Source organism: Aethalodelphis obliquidens, unplaced genomic scaffold (assembly GCF_003676395.1).
Source record: "Aethalodelphis obliquidens isolate GAN/ISIS:26980383/991018 unplaced genomic scaffold, ASM367639v1 scaffold35, whole genome shotgun sequence".
NCBI lineage: Eukaryota > Metazoa > Chordata > Mammalia > Artiodactyla > Delphinidae > Aethalodelphis > Aethalodelphis obliquidens.
The window spans coordinates 4,805,225-4,818,282 of record NW_020837979.1 but is presented as its reverse complement, the minus strand read 5'-3'; the positions used below and the strand labels follow the sequence as shown (position 1 = coordinate 4,818,282).

The window sequence follows — 13,058 nt, the reverse complement described above, 5'->3', positions numbered from 1 at the left end:
TGAGTTAAAGGAGTGAAATATAAACACGATTTCGTGTCCTGACTGGTTGAATAAATATCTACTATCATTGGCTCCCTTGTTTAGACCAGGTGTGGGCAAATGACAGCCAGGGCCCAAAATTGAGCTGCCACCCATTTTCGTATGTTCACCAGCTTACCTTTCACTTGTTTAAATGGTTAAAAAAAAGAATAATATTTCATGACCCGTGAAAATGATATAAAACCCAAATCTCCGTGTCTATAAGTAATGTTTTGCTGGGACACGCTCATTTATTTCTGTGTTTTCGTGGGGCAATGGCAGAGTTGAATAGTTGAACAGAGGCCACGTGGACCGTAGGCCTAAAATATTTACTTTCTGGCCCTTTACAGAAAAAGTTGCCGACTCCTGATATACACCATAGATTGATACTGAAAAGTACAGTTATTTGTTTAAAAATGGATAGAAACTAACCTTTTAATCAAAAAATAGGTTGACTAGTTGACTGGTATTCTAACTACAAGATAGCTCTAGGATGTCAGTTTAATATTGGGAACTTTTAAATGATTTTCGGAGAAAGTGAACAGCCAGCTCCTAGGAGTTCACCTGCCCCATTATGGAGCTCTTGGTTTTGTAAGAGCATAAAAAGGTCAAGTGAGGGGTTTTACCGTAGAGGAAAGAGCACAGGTTCTGGGGTTGAGCAGTCTGGATTGGAAACCCTGCTTCTTCACTGACCTTTTGCATAGCCTTGGTCAGTTATTTTACCTCCTAAACCTGTTCCCTCTGCAAGACGGCAGTTCGTCACTCCCACTGCCTGAGGTTGTTTTGAGATTACATGGAGCACAGTGTGGGAAGCACCTCGTGCAGTGCTTGACTTGTAAATGGTCCTCGATAAATTCGGGTGGACAAGGGTATCATGGTGGCGCTTAATAATGATATTTGTTCCCGTCCTAAGAATGCTAATCATTACTGAGCACGTTCTGTGTACAAGTCTGTTCTAAACTCCCTGACATGAACCCAGTGCAATAGGGGTTGTTAATATCTCCATTTTACAGATTAGGAAACAGAGACCGGAAATGTAAGGAATGTGCTGAAGGTCATGCAGCTGGTAGAGGGTGAAGCCAAACCTCTGACCCCAGAGGCCAGAACCCACACATCCCTGCCACACGGGGGAGACCTGGGGGCTCGTAGGCCCTGGAATAATTGTGCTGCCGGGCCCTGTTTGGCTTTTTTCATACTGATCACTCATGTTGGGAACAATGAAATCTCTTTCTTTAATTAAATACATTGTACAGTTAGACTCCATGAGCTATGTGGTTGATAAACTATTCCAGTTATGCCTGGGTTCTCATTCAGAAAAAGTCTCTGCAATGACTCAAGGTTATATATGACTATTGCAATCATCATTTTTTTAAAGGCACTTCTTTTTTAAAAAAATTAATTTATTTATTCATTTTTGGCTGTGTTGGGTCCTCATTGCTGTGCACGGGCTTTCTCTAGTTGCGGCGAGCAGGGGCTACTCTTCATTGCAGTGCGCGGGCTTCTCATTGTGGTGGCTTCTCTTGTTGTGGAGCATGGGAGCTAGGTGCGTGGGCCTCAGTACTTGTGGCACACGGGCCCAGCTGCTCCGTGGCATGTGGGATCTTCCCGGACCAGGGATCGAACCTGTGTGCCCTGCATTGGCAGGCGGACTCGCAATCACTGCACCATTAGGGAAGCCTCGCAATCATCATGGTTTTGAAAGAGATGTTCCTGAGAACATTTTGTGCTCATGAGGGTGTGTTCTCTGTTACTGGAGACTTCCCTCTTGAGGGTCTGCTCTGTAGAATGCACAGTACCTTTTGTCCATACAGGAAGTGTGGCCTCATGTCTCACATTTATTTTTTTATTATTATTTTTTAAAATAAATTTATTTGTTTTTGGCTACATTGGTTCTTTGTTGCTGTGCTCAGGCTTTCTCTAGTTGCGGCGAGCAGGGGCTACTCTTCGTTGCGGTGTGTGGGCTTCTCATTGTGGTGGCTTCTCTTGTTGCGGAGTGTGGGCTCTAGGCACGTGGGCTTCAGTAGTTGGGGCACGTGGGCTCAGTAGTTGTGGCTCATGGGCTCTAGAGCACAGGCTCAGTAGTTGTGGCGCACGGGCTTAGTTGCTCCACGGCATGTGCGATCTTCCCAGACCAGGACTCAAACCTGTGTCCCATGCACTGGCAGGCGGATTCCTAACCACTCTGCCACCAGGGAAGCCCCACATTTATTTTTGTCTTACAAATTTTCCTCTGTCTCTACTGACTCCTAAAATTGAGATGTTTAAAGTGATTACTGCAATATCAACTCTTCTGAGCCTTGTTCTCCGAGTTACCATGACTACGTCATAACACCCCTTTCTGGATGTTTCCCAAGCACTCTTTTCTGGATGTTTCCCATAGCACTCCTTTCTGGATGTTTCTATAGGCAGCTGTTATGCCATAAATATATTTATATTTTAATCGCCTACTTTGTCAAAGAAGATAGTTTCTTTTTTTCCCATTGTGCCAAAGCAAATGTGCTTTAAACATTCTGGTTAAACAAACCCAGCCATCCCGTGTTATATGCTAACAGACTCCCCCTCCTAAAAATACAGTTAAAAGCATGTCCCAAAGGACAATATTTGCAAAGTAAATATCAGAGTGGTTCTTGGATTGCAGATTCAAGAGTGACGGATAATACCAATGCTGTTCATAGTTTTTGAGATGTCAATTAAGATATAGCGTAACTTTGAAAAACATTTTCTCTTAAGGATTCTGTCCCTTTGGATCAAGACAACGAGAAATTTCTAAGTGTGAGGGGAACTCGCTTACTGGTAAACAATGTGTCTCTGGAGGACGTGGGCTATTATCAGTGTGCCATGACGTTTGCCCACAGAGGCAGGCAATACAACATCACCAGGAATATCAAACTCCGTGTTAAGAGTGAGTACTTGCTATCAAGGTACCTCTGCACCCTGGTTCAGCAACAAGCATGCAAGGAAAAAATTAGGGTTCCTGTAGAATTCTTTGAGTGTCTTTGGTATGAAAGGAAAACAGATACGGCAACTCTCTAAGCATCAGGCTTCTAAGCTGTGTAGGACACTTGGAAAGAGAGGAAGCAGGGTGTTTTTATGAGGAATGGTGAATCCCTGGGTAGTTGACGGGGTTCCGAGTCTGAGGCTAAAACATGTACCACTAGAGGGAGCCAAACAGTGGTTCTCTTGGAAGGTCTTTTTGCAAGGTCCCCTTGGAAGGCCTGCACCTCCAGGGCCAGCTATCAGGACACGGTTGCCGTAACTTTGTGTATAATTCTAGGTTACTAGGATTTTATTGGATTTTTCAGTGAGAAGGCTATGCGTTGGCATATGTGGTGAAAATTGCCCTTTTCTGGTCTTTCCCAAGCAGGTCTAGTTACCCTTGAAACCAGGATTTTAAATAGTGAGGGATCTCATTGGTTTAAATGAGTTCTACCTGAAAATAATGTTGTGAACAGTACTGATTAGCATGTCAAGTTTATCCACTGTTTCCTCCATGCCTCCTACATGTGGGACATCAAGCTTGGTGCAAAGGGCACACAAGTGAGGCAGTTCTAGCCCCTGCCCTGGAAACTATGGTGCTTTTCTTTGTTTTATACACTGAGTAACTACACAACTGGAGTCTTTTAAGGACGTTTCAGAGAGCATTGGAACTGTATTAAGGTTACATAATTGGTCTGTGAGAGGAAAGACTTTTTTCTCCCAGAGAATCCAGAGATTCAGTTTTACTACAGGGAAAATCGTGTCTCCCATGAATGGAAATCTCTAGATTATTTTCTTTTAACGTCTTGTGAAGATTCATTCACATCAACCCCTTGCTCCCGCACAGCGGGGACCCCTGAGAATCCCGTGACTTTGAAGGGGGCCCGAATTATCCTGTTCATGTGATACTGCACAGGAACACTAGGGGGCGCCAACCTACATATAATCCTGTGTCCGGACCACACTGTGTCTCAGCCGTTCTCAAAGGGTGGTCCTCGGCCAGCGGCAGTGGCATCACCTGGGTACTCATCAGACCTGGAAGATCTCAGGCCCCATCCCAGACCTACTGAATCAGAAGCGATTAGCAGCCTGTGTTTAACACTCCCACCAGCCCCGTGTCGGTGATGCTGATGCAGCCTGGAATTGGGACCCACGGATGCATTAACGTCTCGTCCTTGGGGCGTTCTTCTCCCCTCTCTGCTCCCAGCCTCTGTGCAGCAGCCCTGTGACCGTGAGGGGAGGGAAAAGCTCCCGGTCTTGGTGGAGAAGCGGGCTCCCCGGGCTCTCCTGGGATGCTGCATAATGCTTATTCCTGTTAGGGTTTCAAATGCTCTTTAGTGGAAGAGGTGGGGATGGAGCAGAGCTCTCTGTCCACCCCCATCAACTGTCCTTTCTGCTCCAGTTCAGATGCCCAGTTTCTTCCAGCTTCTGGGGGACCTGCCTCTCAGGGAGCTGGGTTCCAATTCCCACCCCCCGCCCCAAAGGGTCAATCACCTCAACTAAAAAGCCCTGGTGACCAAGCTGGGTTACTGAGTTTATCACTCAGTATGGGGTTAGCATCACGAACAGGTGGTTCTGGGGCCCCTGTGCCTTTTTTATTTCTTTGGAAGCGACTCCAGGGTTCTGTGGCAGGCGCATGGGATGGTAGCGAGGGAGTGGGGAGAGACACTTTGGGGCGAAGAGCCTCTGGAGTAAGACCTATCCTGTGGACATGGTGAACGCTCCTGTTAAGGATTCATTCAGGAAGCCGGGGAGCGGAATGGTTAATTGTTACCACAGAGCAGAGAACATCTGTTCGTGGAATGTGTGTTTAACTGTGGCTTCTTCCAGTCATCTCTCTTCTGGGAAAGGCATTGGCCAAAGAGGCTCAATTTCGTGGAGAGCCGGTTTCCTTTGCCAGAAAAAGCCAAGTCTCACAATGGCTGGCCCTGCTGTAAAAGATAATTCAGTTAATTAGGTAAACAATAGACCCTGACCCTCAGCTTGCAATGAAGGCTTTCCTAACTGAATCTCTTTTCCTCATATCTTTCTCAGAAAGAGAAGAGGAGACGATTCCCGTGATCATCTCCCCCCACCAGACCATCTCAGCTTCGCTGGGTAAGGACCGTGTAACCCACCTGGATGGCTGCAGTCCCAAAGCTGGGGCCCCAGGACCCCTGTGTCACCGACTGTGCCTGCCGTGGGGTTTGCAGGTCCCGCTACCCCAGCGGGAAATAGCAAATGAGAGGGAACGTTTCCCTTTACCAAATACTGTCAGTAATGGCATTATCTGAAAACATGTACACTTTGCTTCTTGAAAACCCTGCCTACAAAAATCTCAGTGCAAAACTCAGAACGTTCTAGTAGCTGTTGTTAACTGCATGAAAGGATTAAGGCATGATGCCCCAGAAAGTCAGCACCTGTAGTGTATTTAAAATAATTCACTTTACCAATACTTGGCCGACGCTCAGCGTTTCCCCAAGACTCCGACTCTGCCCCTGCTGGTTCCCCCAGAGACAGTTTCTTATCGCCAACATAGCTGGTCAGCGGGTCAAGGGAGTTAAGGAAAATGCATGACAGAGGTTTTCACCATTTTTCACCATCCTGGCCAGCACGCACTTTCTTACTGAGCACAGCTAAGTCTGATAAGATGCCATTCAGGGCTTCCCTGGTGGCGCAGTGGTTGAGAGTCCGCCTGCCGATGCAGGGGACACAGGTTCGTGCCCCGGTCTGGGAAGATCCCACATGCCGCGGAGCGGCTGGGCCCGTGAGCCATGGCTGCTGAGCCTGCGCGTCCGGAGCCTGTGCTCCGCAACGGGAGAGGCCACAGCAGGGAGAGGCCCGCGTATCACAAAAAAAAAAAAAAAAAAAAAAAGATGCCATTCAATGCCAACATCAACCCTGTGGGGAGGTCTTATTTCTCCGAATTTCCAGAAGGAAAAGCTGTCCAGGGGGTCACTGGCTTAGTATCTGTCAAAAAGCCATAGTCGGGTCTGGCTGGGATTCAGACGCAGGCCTGTGTGTCTGTGAGGCCTGTACCTTTTCTGTGTGTCTGTTTTTATATAGTGGTTTTGTAGGTCTTATGCTCATTTATTAAACCCTGGCTGCAGAGTCCTGTCTATCTACATATCATCTGTCTATCTATCTATCATCTATCTATTATCTATCTAACCACCCATCTATCCATCTATCATCTATTATCTATCTGTCATCTATCTATCTATCCATCGTCTATCTATTATCTATCTAACCACCCATCTATCCATCTATCTATCTATTATCTATCTGTTATCTCCCTCCCTCCCTCCCTCCCTCCCTTCCTCCCTCCCTCCCTCTTTTGTCTGGTGTTTGGGCTTACATTTTTAACTTTAATTGATGGTCATGGAGAAGGAGGGCTTTTGCACAGACGCCGGGATTGCTGCCTGACACCTGAGTTGCAGCTCCCAACAGCTGTCTTGGCTCTCAGAAGAGCCTCCTGGAAGCTTGGGGAAGTGGGGACCCAGGTTAGCGCTGACTAGCGCCCCAGCGCCCCTGCTCCTCTGTGCTCCCCAGCCCAGTGGAGCTGAGTCTCCAGCCCCGTTGCTTTGCATATGCACTGATGTGCCTGGCAGAGTCATATGAGGCCAGAACGAGTGGGCTGTTTTTGGCTGAGAAATCTTTAAGGTCATAAGGGATGTGAAGGAGGAAGAAAAGTGGGCTTTCTGAGCCTGACGTGGCCAGGTGCATTAAAGCACACACCCCGGGGAGGCACATTACCCACGAGGAATTTATTCCCCCTCCTCCCCTTTGGTGACTAAAAAGAACCCAACATAGTGATTGAGGCAGGGGACCTAGGACCATCATATCGCACAACTGTAGAAGGCACCATTCATGTAAAACACAGTGGCTTTTGAAAGGATTAATCCTAAATGAACATGACCGGGGATGGAGAGCTCCTAGGGGAAACAGGAGAGCAGAGACCAGCAGTGGGCAAAGAGACAGAATCCTCTGGATTCTGGATCTGGAGTTCTGGAGGCAAGAAGAATAAACTGTGGGAAAAGGCAGCTCTGGAACTCAGAATGCTCTGTAGGGGCCGAGTGGCCTTGGGGGAGCCATTTGCCTCCGGGTTTCCATCTGCCCTGAGGACGAGTGGAAAGAGCTGGAGACCCTTGGTAAATACTGATGCTCTAGGTGAATGGAATCGCTCGAGGGAACTAAGTTTCATTCTAAGAAGAGAATTGCTGAGGGTGTCTGAGAAGAGGGGGGAGATCCACCGCTCAGACCTGCTGATGTGACCCCGTCCCCTGGCTGGGTTCTGACATTTGATGTGCTGCGTCTTGCCGTCACAGGGTCGAGACTGACAATCCCGTGTAAGGTGTTTCTGGGAGCTGGCATACAGGCGACCACCTTGCTGTGGTGGACTGCCAACAACACACACGTAGAGGATGCCTACAAGGGGGGCCGCGTGACCGAGGGGCAGCGCCAGTAAGTGGGGGAAGATCTTCCTCGTCCCCTGGGCAGAGCTGTTGTGAACCCCCTGCAGACTCCACTTCCTTGTAGAGACAATGTCCTAGCCAACCCATCAATATGACACACACACCACATTACAAATATATATTTTTTCTTCTACTCCGTTGGATTTTTAGAATCTTAAACATTGGGTTTGCTAAGTATCACCACCTGTTCTTGAGAATCAAGCCTTCTCTCTAAATCTATGAGCTGCAGCCTACTACTTGACATTGGTGTTGCCTCTTCTAGCTGTTTAATTAGATCTTTCTTCCTTGAGCATTGCAGAGTCAAACATCCACAGCCCTTAAAACGACTCTGAAACTTAACCACGGGATCCGAGAGCCGCCTCTGCTTCCTTCCAGTCTTTAAGGAAGGTTACTCTGAAAGAAAGCGAGGATTCTGTCCTCATAAGCCTTCATCTCCGGGAAATATTTTCTCACTCTGAAAGTAGAACAATCAGGCCTTGTAGATGGAAACCATTTGCATGTGAGGAGGCAGACCCTTCAATGTTCCAAATTATAAAGTGTTTTTAAAATCACAGTTTCGGCACTCTGAAGTTGCCTGAACTTTTGCTGGCCCAATTTTTGTCTTTTTGGAAAGGCCTATCCAAAAAGGTCTTTCTGGATGCAATTTAGTGGATAGAAATTACGTGTAGTTAGTGCGACTGTTTGCTTGAAAATTCTCGTTGTGAAAAGCTTGGGCAGAACCCACATGCCGCATGTCAGCTTACTCGTACTACCTGTTTGCTTAAAGGAGCCTATTTTCCCCCCATAGATTAAAAAAAAAATAGTCCTAGTGGCTCCACACCCATGATATTTTTATTCATGCTAACAGATCGTAGTGAAGCATCTTCGGATTCCTGCAACATTGCACATGGCAGTGCTGTTGATTAGAGACCCCTCCGCGGCGGCCCGTCTGCAGCCCTCGGATCTGCACCTGAGTTTCTAGAGTGAGGGTTGGCAGTGAGCGGGGCTGAGAGTAGACACCGTGGAGGACGGGATTCTTGGAAACTCCCTGCCCTCCAATATGCAAATGATTTCTTGGTGATACGGTCCAATTTCCCAAAACTAGACATTTCTATTCCTATGACTGGTTCTTTGTTCATCAAGGGCCTTAAAAAGTGATTTCTCCCCCATTATCCAAACTCAACTGGCTTCTGCAAGCTCCTTGTTACAAGTAACCTATCCCAGTGACCAGCATCTTCAGGGTCCCTCTCACCTTCAGGAACAGGCTTAGAAATTCTCCCAAATACGTAACAAATATAATGGCAAGTGCCTCTAACTTGGTAAATCGTGACATCAACTCAAGCACAGTGGGGCCTTGAGAATGTGTAGGTGTCTATGTTGAAAAGACTTTATGTTTAACTAAGTGTCTTCTCACCTAGGGAATACTCGGAAAATAATGAGAATTACATTGAAGTGCCCCTGATTTTCGATCCAGTCGTAAGAGAGGATTTGCACACGGATTTTAAATGTGTTGTCCGTAATACAATGAGTTTCCAGATGCTTCGTACCACAGTCAAAGAAGGTATGGATTTTGGGGACATTAAAGGGAAAAACTATGTGTTGGGTGCTCTGTGGACGCTAAATAAAGCTCCTGACGCTCTGGGTGATTACTGAGGAGGGCCCGTGAGTCTCCCGTTAGCGGAGCACAGAAAGCAAATCTCTCATTTTTTATGACTTTTTTGGTAGGGTGGAGGCTGCCACCTCACGGGCTCCAGAGCGCAGGCTCGGAGATTGTACTCAAAGAAAAATTTAAAGAGGAAGCTGAGGGCTTCCCTGGTGGCGCAGTGAGAGTCTGCCTGCCGATGCAGGAGATGTGGGTTCGTGCCCCGGTCTGGGAAGATCCCACATGCTGTGGAGTGGCTGGGCCCGTGAGCCATGGCCGCTGAACCTGTGCGTCCGGAGCCTGTGCTCCGCAACGGGAGAGGCCACAACAGTGAGAGGTCCGCGTACCGCAAAAAAAACAAAAAAACAAAAAAACAAAGAGGAAGCTGATTTTTTTGGAAAAAAGATAAAATGGTTCTGCGATAGATTTTAAAAAAGCCCGTGTCCTCTAGTGGTTCTGCCTGGATCGGCAGGACCAGCTCTGCTTTCATGACCCCTCAAGGAGGGTCGGATGCTTTTTATCCCAAGGTTGAGAGATTTCATCCTCCAGGAGCTGGGAAGGTACGCAGGGCTCAGGCAGCTTCAGGGTTAAAGCCATCGGTGATCAGGAGATAAAGTATAAGGCTGTAGCCAAACCAACGCAGTGCTCACGGAAGGACATTTACAAAAAAAAGAAAAACCTGACTTACCATTTTGACAAATCGATTTCTTCTCAGTGTTTGAGCGCTGAGCAGGAAAGGGAGACGTGGGTGATGTGGTCTGTCGACAGCCCGAAGGATAAGAAGGGAAGAGACAAAGCGATCCCTACCGGGAGCCTTACCCTGCCTCCTGGGCAGTCTGCACAATCAATAAACACAAACCGCCCCACATATTCCGTGTTTGCAGGGGAGGCAGCTGCAGACGAGCTTCTAATTGGAAAGCTGAGAATTTGTGTAAGCCTCAGGGCAGGAACAACAGCACGGTATAACTTCTCTCCAACTGTGGTCCATGCATACCAGCATCCCTGACTGTGGTCCATGCATACCAGCATCCCTGACTGTGGTCCATGCATACCAGCATCCCTGACTGTGGTCCATGCATACCAGCATCCCTGACTTGAGCCGCTAGTTGAAAATGCAGATTCCTAGGCTCACCCCCAGATCTACCCAGTCAGATTCTCTGGGGTGAGGCCAAAGACTGCAATTTAGCAAGCTCCTTTCATGTTAAAGTTTGAGAACCGTTGCCCTAGGACACATGCAAAGGCTGACGTCCCAGATCATTTCCATGAGCGGGTTGGTGGTGGTACAAACTTGGAAGTGGAGGATTCCACAGAAAGTGGGATCTGCTGCTGGGCTTCAGAATCGTGACCCAAAGGAAGCCATGGTTTGTCTGCTCCTGATGCTGGGAACCTGCAAACCTTTCTAAGACGTGAGCCCTGACCCTGCCTGTCCTTCGCTGGGTCGGCCATGACTGATCACAGAGGGCACAGGTCAAAGCCTTTCACCAGGGCTGAGAGGTGCCCCCAAATGGCTGCTCCGAAAATTAAAGCTTCACTCGCTTCTAAGCCTTGAGGGATTTTAAGGTGGAAGAATCATCTGGAGAAATTGTCTGAGACTGTGTCGATTCCGGAACGCCTGCACAGACTAAGATAAACAGTAGCTTAAAAATGTAGAATTCTAGCCTCATCATCCATGCGCTTGTTAACTTTTTTAATTTAATTTTTATTATATATTATAGTTGATTTACAATGTTCTGTTAGTTTCAGGTGTACAGCAAAGTGAATCAGTTATACATATACATAGATCCGTTCTTTTTCAGATTCTTTTCCCATATAGGTTATTACAGAATATCGAGCAGACTTCCCTGTGCTATACAGTAGGTCCTTGTTGGTTACCTGTTTTATATATAGTAGTGTGTATATGTCAGTCCCAAACTCCTAACTTATCCCTCCTCCTCAACACTTGTTAGCTTTTTATCCATACTTCCTATATTTTCTAAAATAAATTAATCTTTTAATTTATCTTACTTTTGGCTGGGTTAGGTCTCTCTTGCTGCGCGCAGGCTTTCTCTAGTTGCAGTGAGCGGGGGCTAGTCTCCTTTGCGGTGCGTGGGCTTCTCATTGCGGTGGCTTCTCTTGTTGCGGAGCACGGGCTCTAGGCACGTGGGCTTCAGTAGTTGTGGCGTGCGGGCTCAGTAGTTGTGGCTCACGGGCTCCAGAGCGCAGGCTCAGTAGTTGTGGTGCATGGGTTTAGTTGCTCCACAGCATGTGGGATCTTCCCGGACCAGGGATCGAACCCGTGTCCCCTGTACTGGCAGGCGGATTCTTAACCACTGCGCCACCAGGGATTGCTTCTTATACTTTCATAACACAGAGATGCCACGAAGTAGAATATAAAATAGCTGGATCCAAGCGATAATCTTGACGCCTAAAGCCCCCTTTCTTCAAAGTTTTTCTTTTCCTTTGTTACTTTACTGACTCCTCATGACACCCATGCTCACGGAAAAGGGCAGATTATGTGCTGGCCACGTCACAGTCAGCTAGCAGAGACCTAGACAGGCATCTTATTGCACACAGCCCAACGGGTAGAACAAAATTAGACCATCGACACCTGCCCACCCCCCCAGCTCTGCGTTGCTTCTCTCCAATGGATATTTGTTCTACCTTGCTTGTTTGCTAACGCACAGATGTCATCCTCAAGTATCCTTGACCTTAGTGTAAGACATACTTTCTGAAAATCAGTACCTGTTTATTAGAAGTGACAAACACCACTTCCTTCTCTGTAAAGTGCGCGGCAATGTCCTATTTGGTGGTAGGAGCGTGTTCACCCCTCACATGTCTGTTCTTCCTACAGCTGCCACGTTCTCCTGGGAGATTACACTGGCCCCCCTTTCCCTCATCTTCTTGGTTTTGGGGGGAATATGGATGCACAGACGGTGTAAACGCAGAACTGGAAAAGCCTATGATTTGATGATGGAGTTAAAGACCAGCCATCAGATTCTCAATCCTATCCGAGTAAAATAAAGGAAATAAAATACTTCAAGTCAAACGATGTCCTTTCTTCTGCAAGCAGCCCTGGTTTTTGAGGGACGCTGTTCTTTTCCTCAGTTGTTTAACAGAGCTGCTGTGTTTATAGTGGGTTTGTAGTAAAAGACTAAAGTGGACATGTAAAGTTTATTCTGAAACTGAATCACAGGGGCCAATGTGCACATGGGTGGGCTTGAGGTGCTCTTTGAATAAGAGGTGAAAACACCTAAAGGAGTTTTGGAATTCATTCATCCATTTCACAGAAACGTGTTAGAAGTCTACTTTAGCTATGCTCTATGGCAGGTGTTATAGATACAAAGATAAAGACATGGTTTTCCTTTCGGGAAGGTGGAATTTCACGTTGAAACTGGAAAGGATGGTTTAGAAATACTAAAGAAGAGTCAGCAAGAATTGGTAAATGCTTTTTAAAAGGACGATCCAAAAAATAGTAATTCAAATAGATGGTCAGAAAAATACGTCAGAACATACTAGCAGACTGAGAAACGGATTCGCCTTCATAACGAAACTTCTGAAAATAAAGAGAATGGAAGAGGATTGAGATAATTGCATACACATTGAGAAAAAAGTAATCAGAGCCTCTTTTATGTAATATGCCAAAACTAAATTCCAGCTAAATTAATGAGTTAAATTAAAAAAATCAAATGGCAGGAAAATTGGCATGACTCACTCCTTCACCTATTCAAGTCTTTGTTCACATGTGACCTTCCCAGAGGCCCTTATGAGTCCCTTTCCAACCCTCTCTGTTCCCCCCAACTCTGCTTTGTGTCATTATAGCTCTTATCACCACCAGACCTTCCATTATATATTTGCTTGTTCATTTTCTGTTTTCCCCACCAGAATGGGAGCTCCTTGAGGGCAGAGATGTTATTTTGGTCACGGCCATATCCCCAGTACCTCAAGTCAAGCCTGTCATCCACTGGGCACTTAATAATTATTTGTAGAATAGACGAAAACAGGATGAATTC

General features: G+C 46.7%; 1 protein-coding gene across 3 annotated transcripts in view; it reads left to right on the top strand.

Annotated features, from left to right (window-relative positions):
* Positions 1 to 12,088, top strand: part of IL1R2 (interleukin 1 receptor type 2) — a 39,132-nt gene extending 27,044 nt beyond the window's left edge. For all 3 annotated transcript variants that reach the window (XM_027128749.1, XM_027128748.1, XM_027128751.1), the window contains 5 exons: positions 2,749 to 2,920; positions 5,029 to 5,091; positions 7,302 to 7,437; positions 8,846 to 8,988; positions 11,900 to 12,088. In XM_027128749.1, coding sequence (XP_026984550.1) covers positions 2,749 to 2,920; positions 5,029 to 5,091; positions 7,302 to 7,437; positions 8,846 to 8,988; positions 11,900 to 12,069 — 684 coding nt within the window. In that variant the 3' untranslated portion in view covers positions 12,070 to 12,088. The remainder of the gene's footprint in view (positions 1 to 2,748; positions 2,921 to 5,028; positions 5,092 to 7,301; positions 7,438 to 8,845; positions 8,989 to 11,899) is intronic.
* Positions 12,089 to 13,058: the final 970 nt, after the last annotated feature.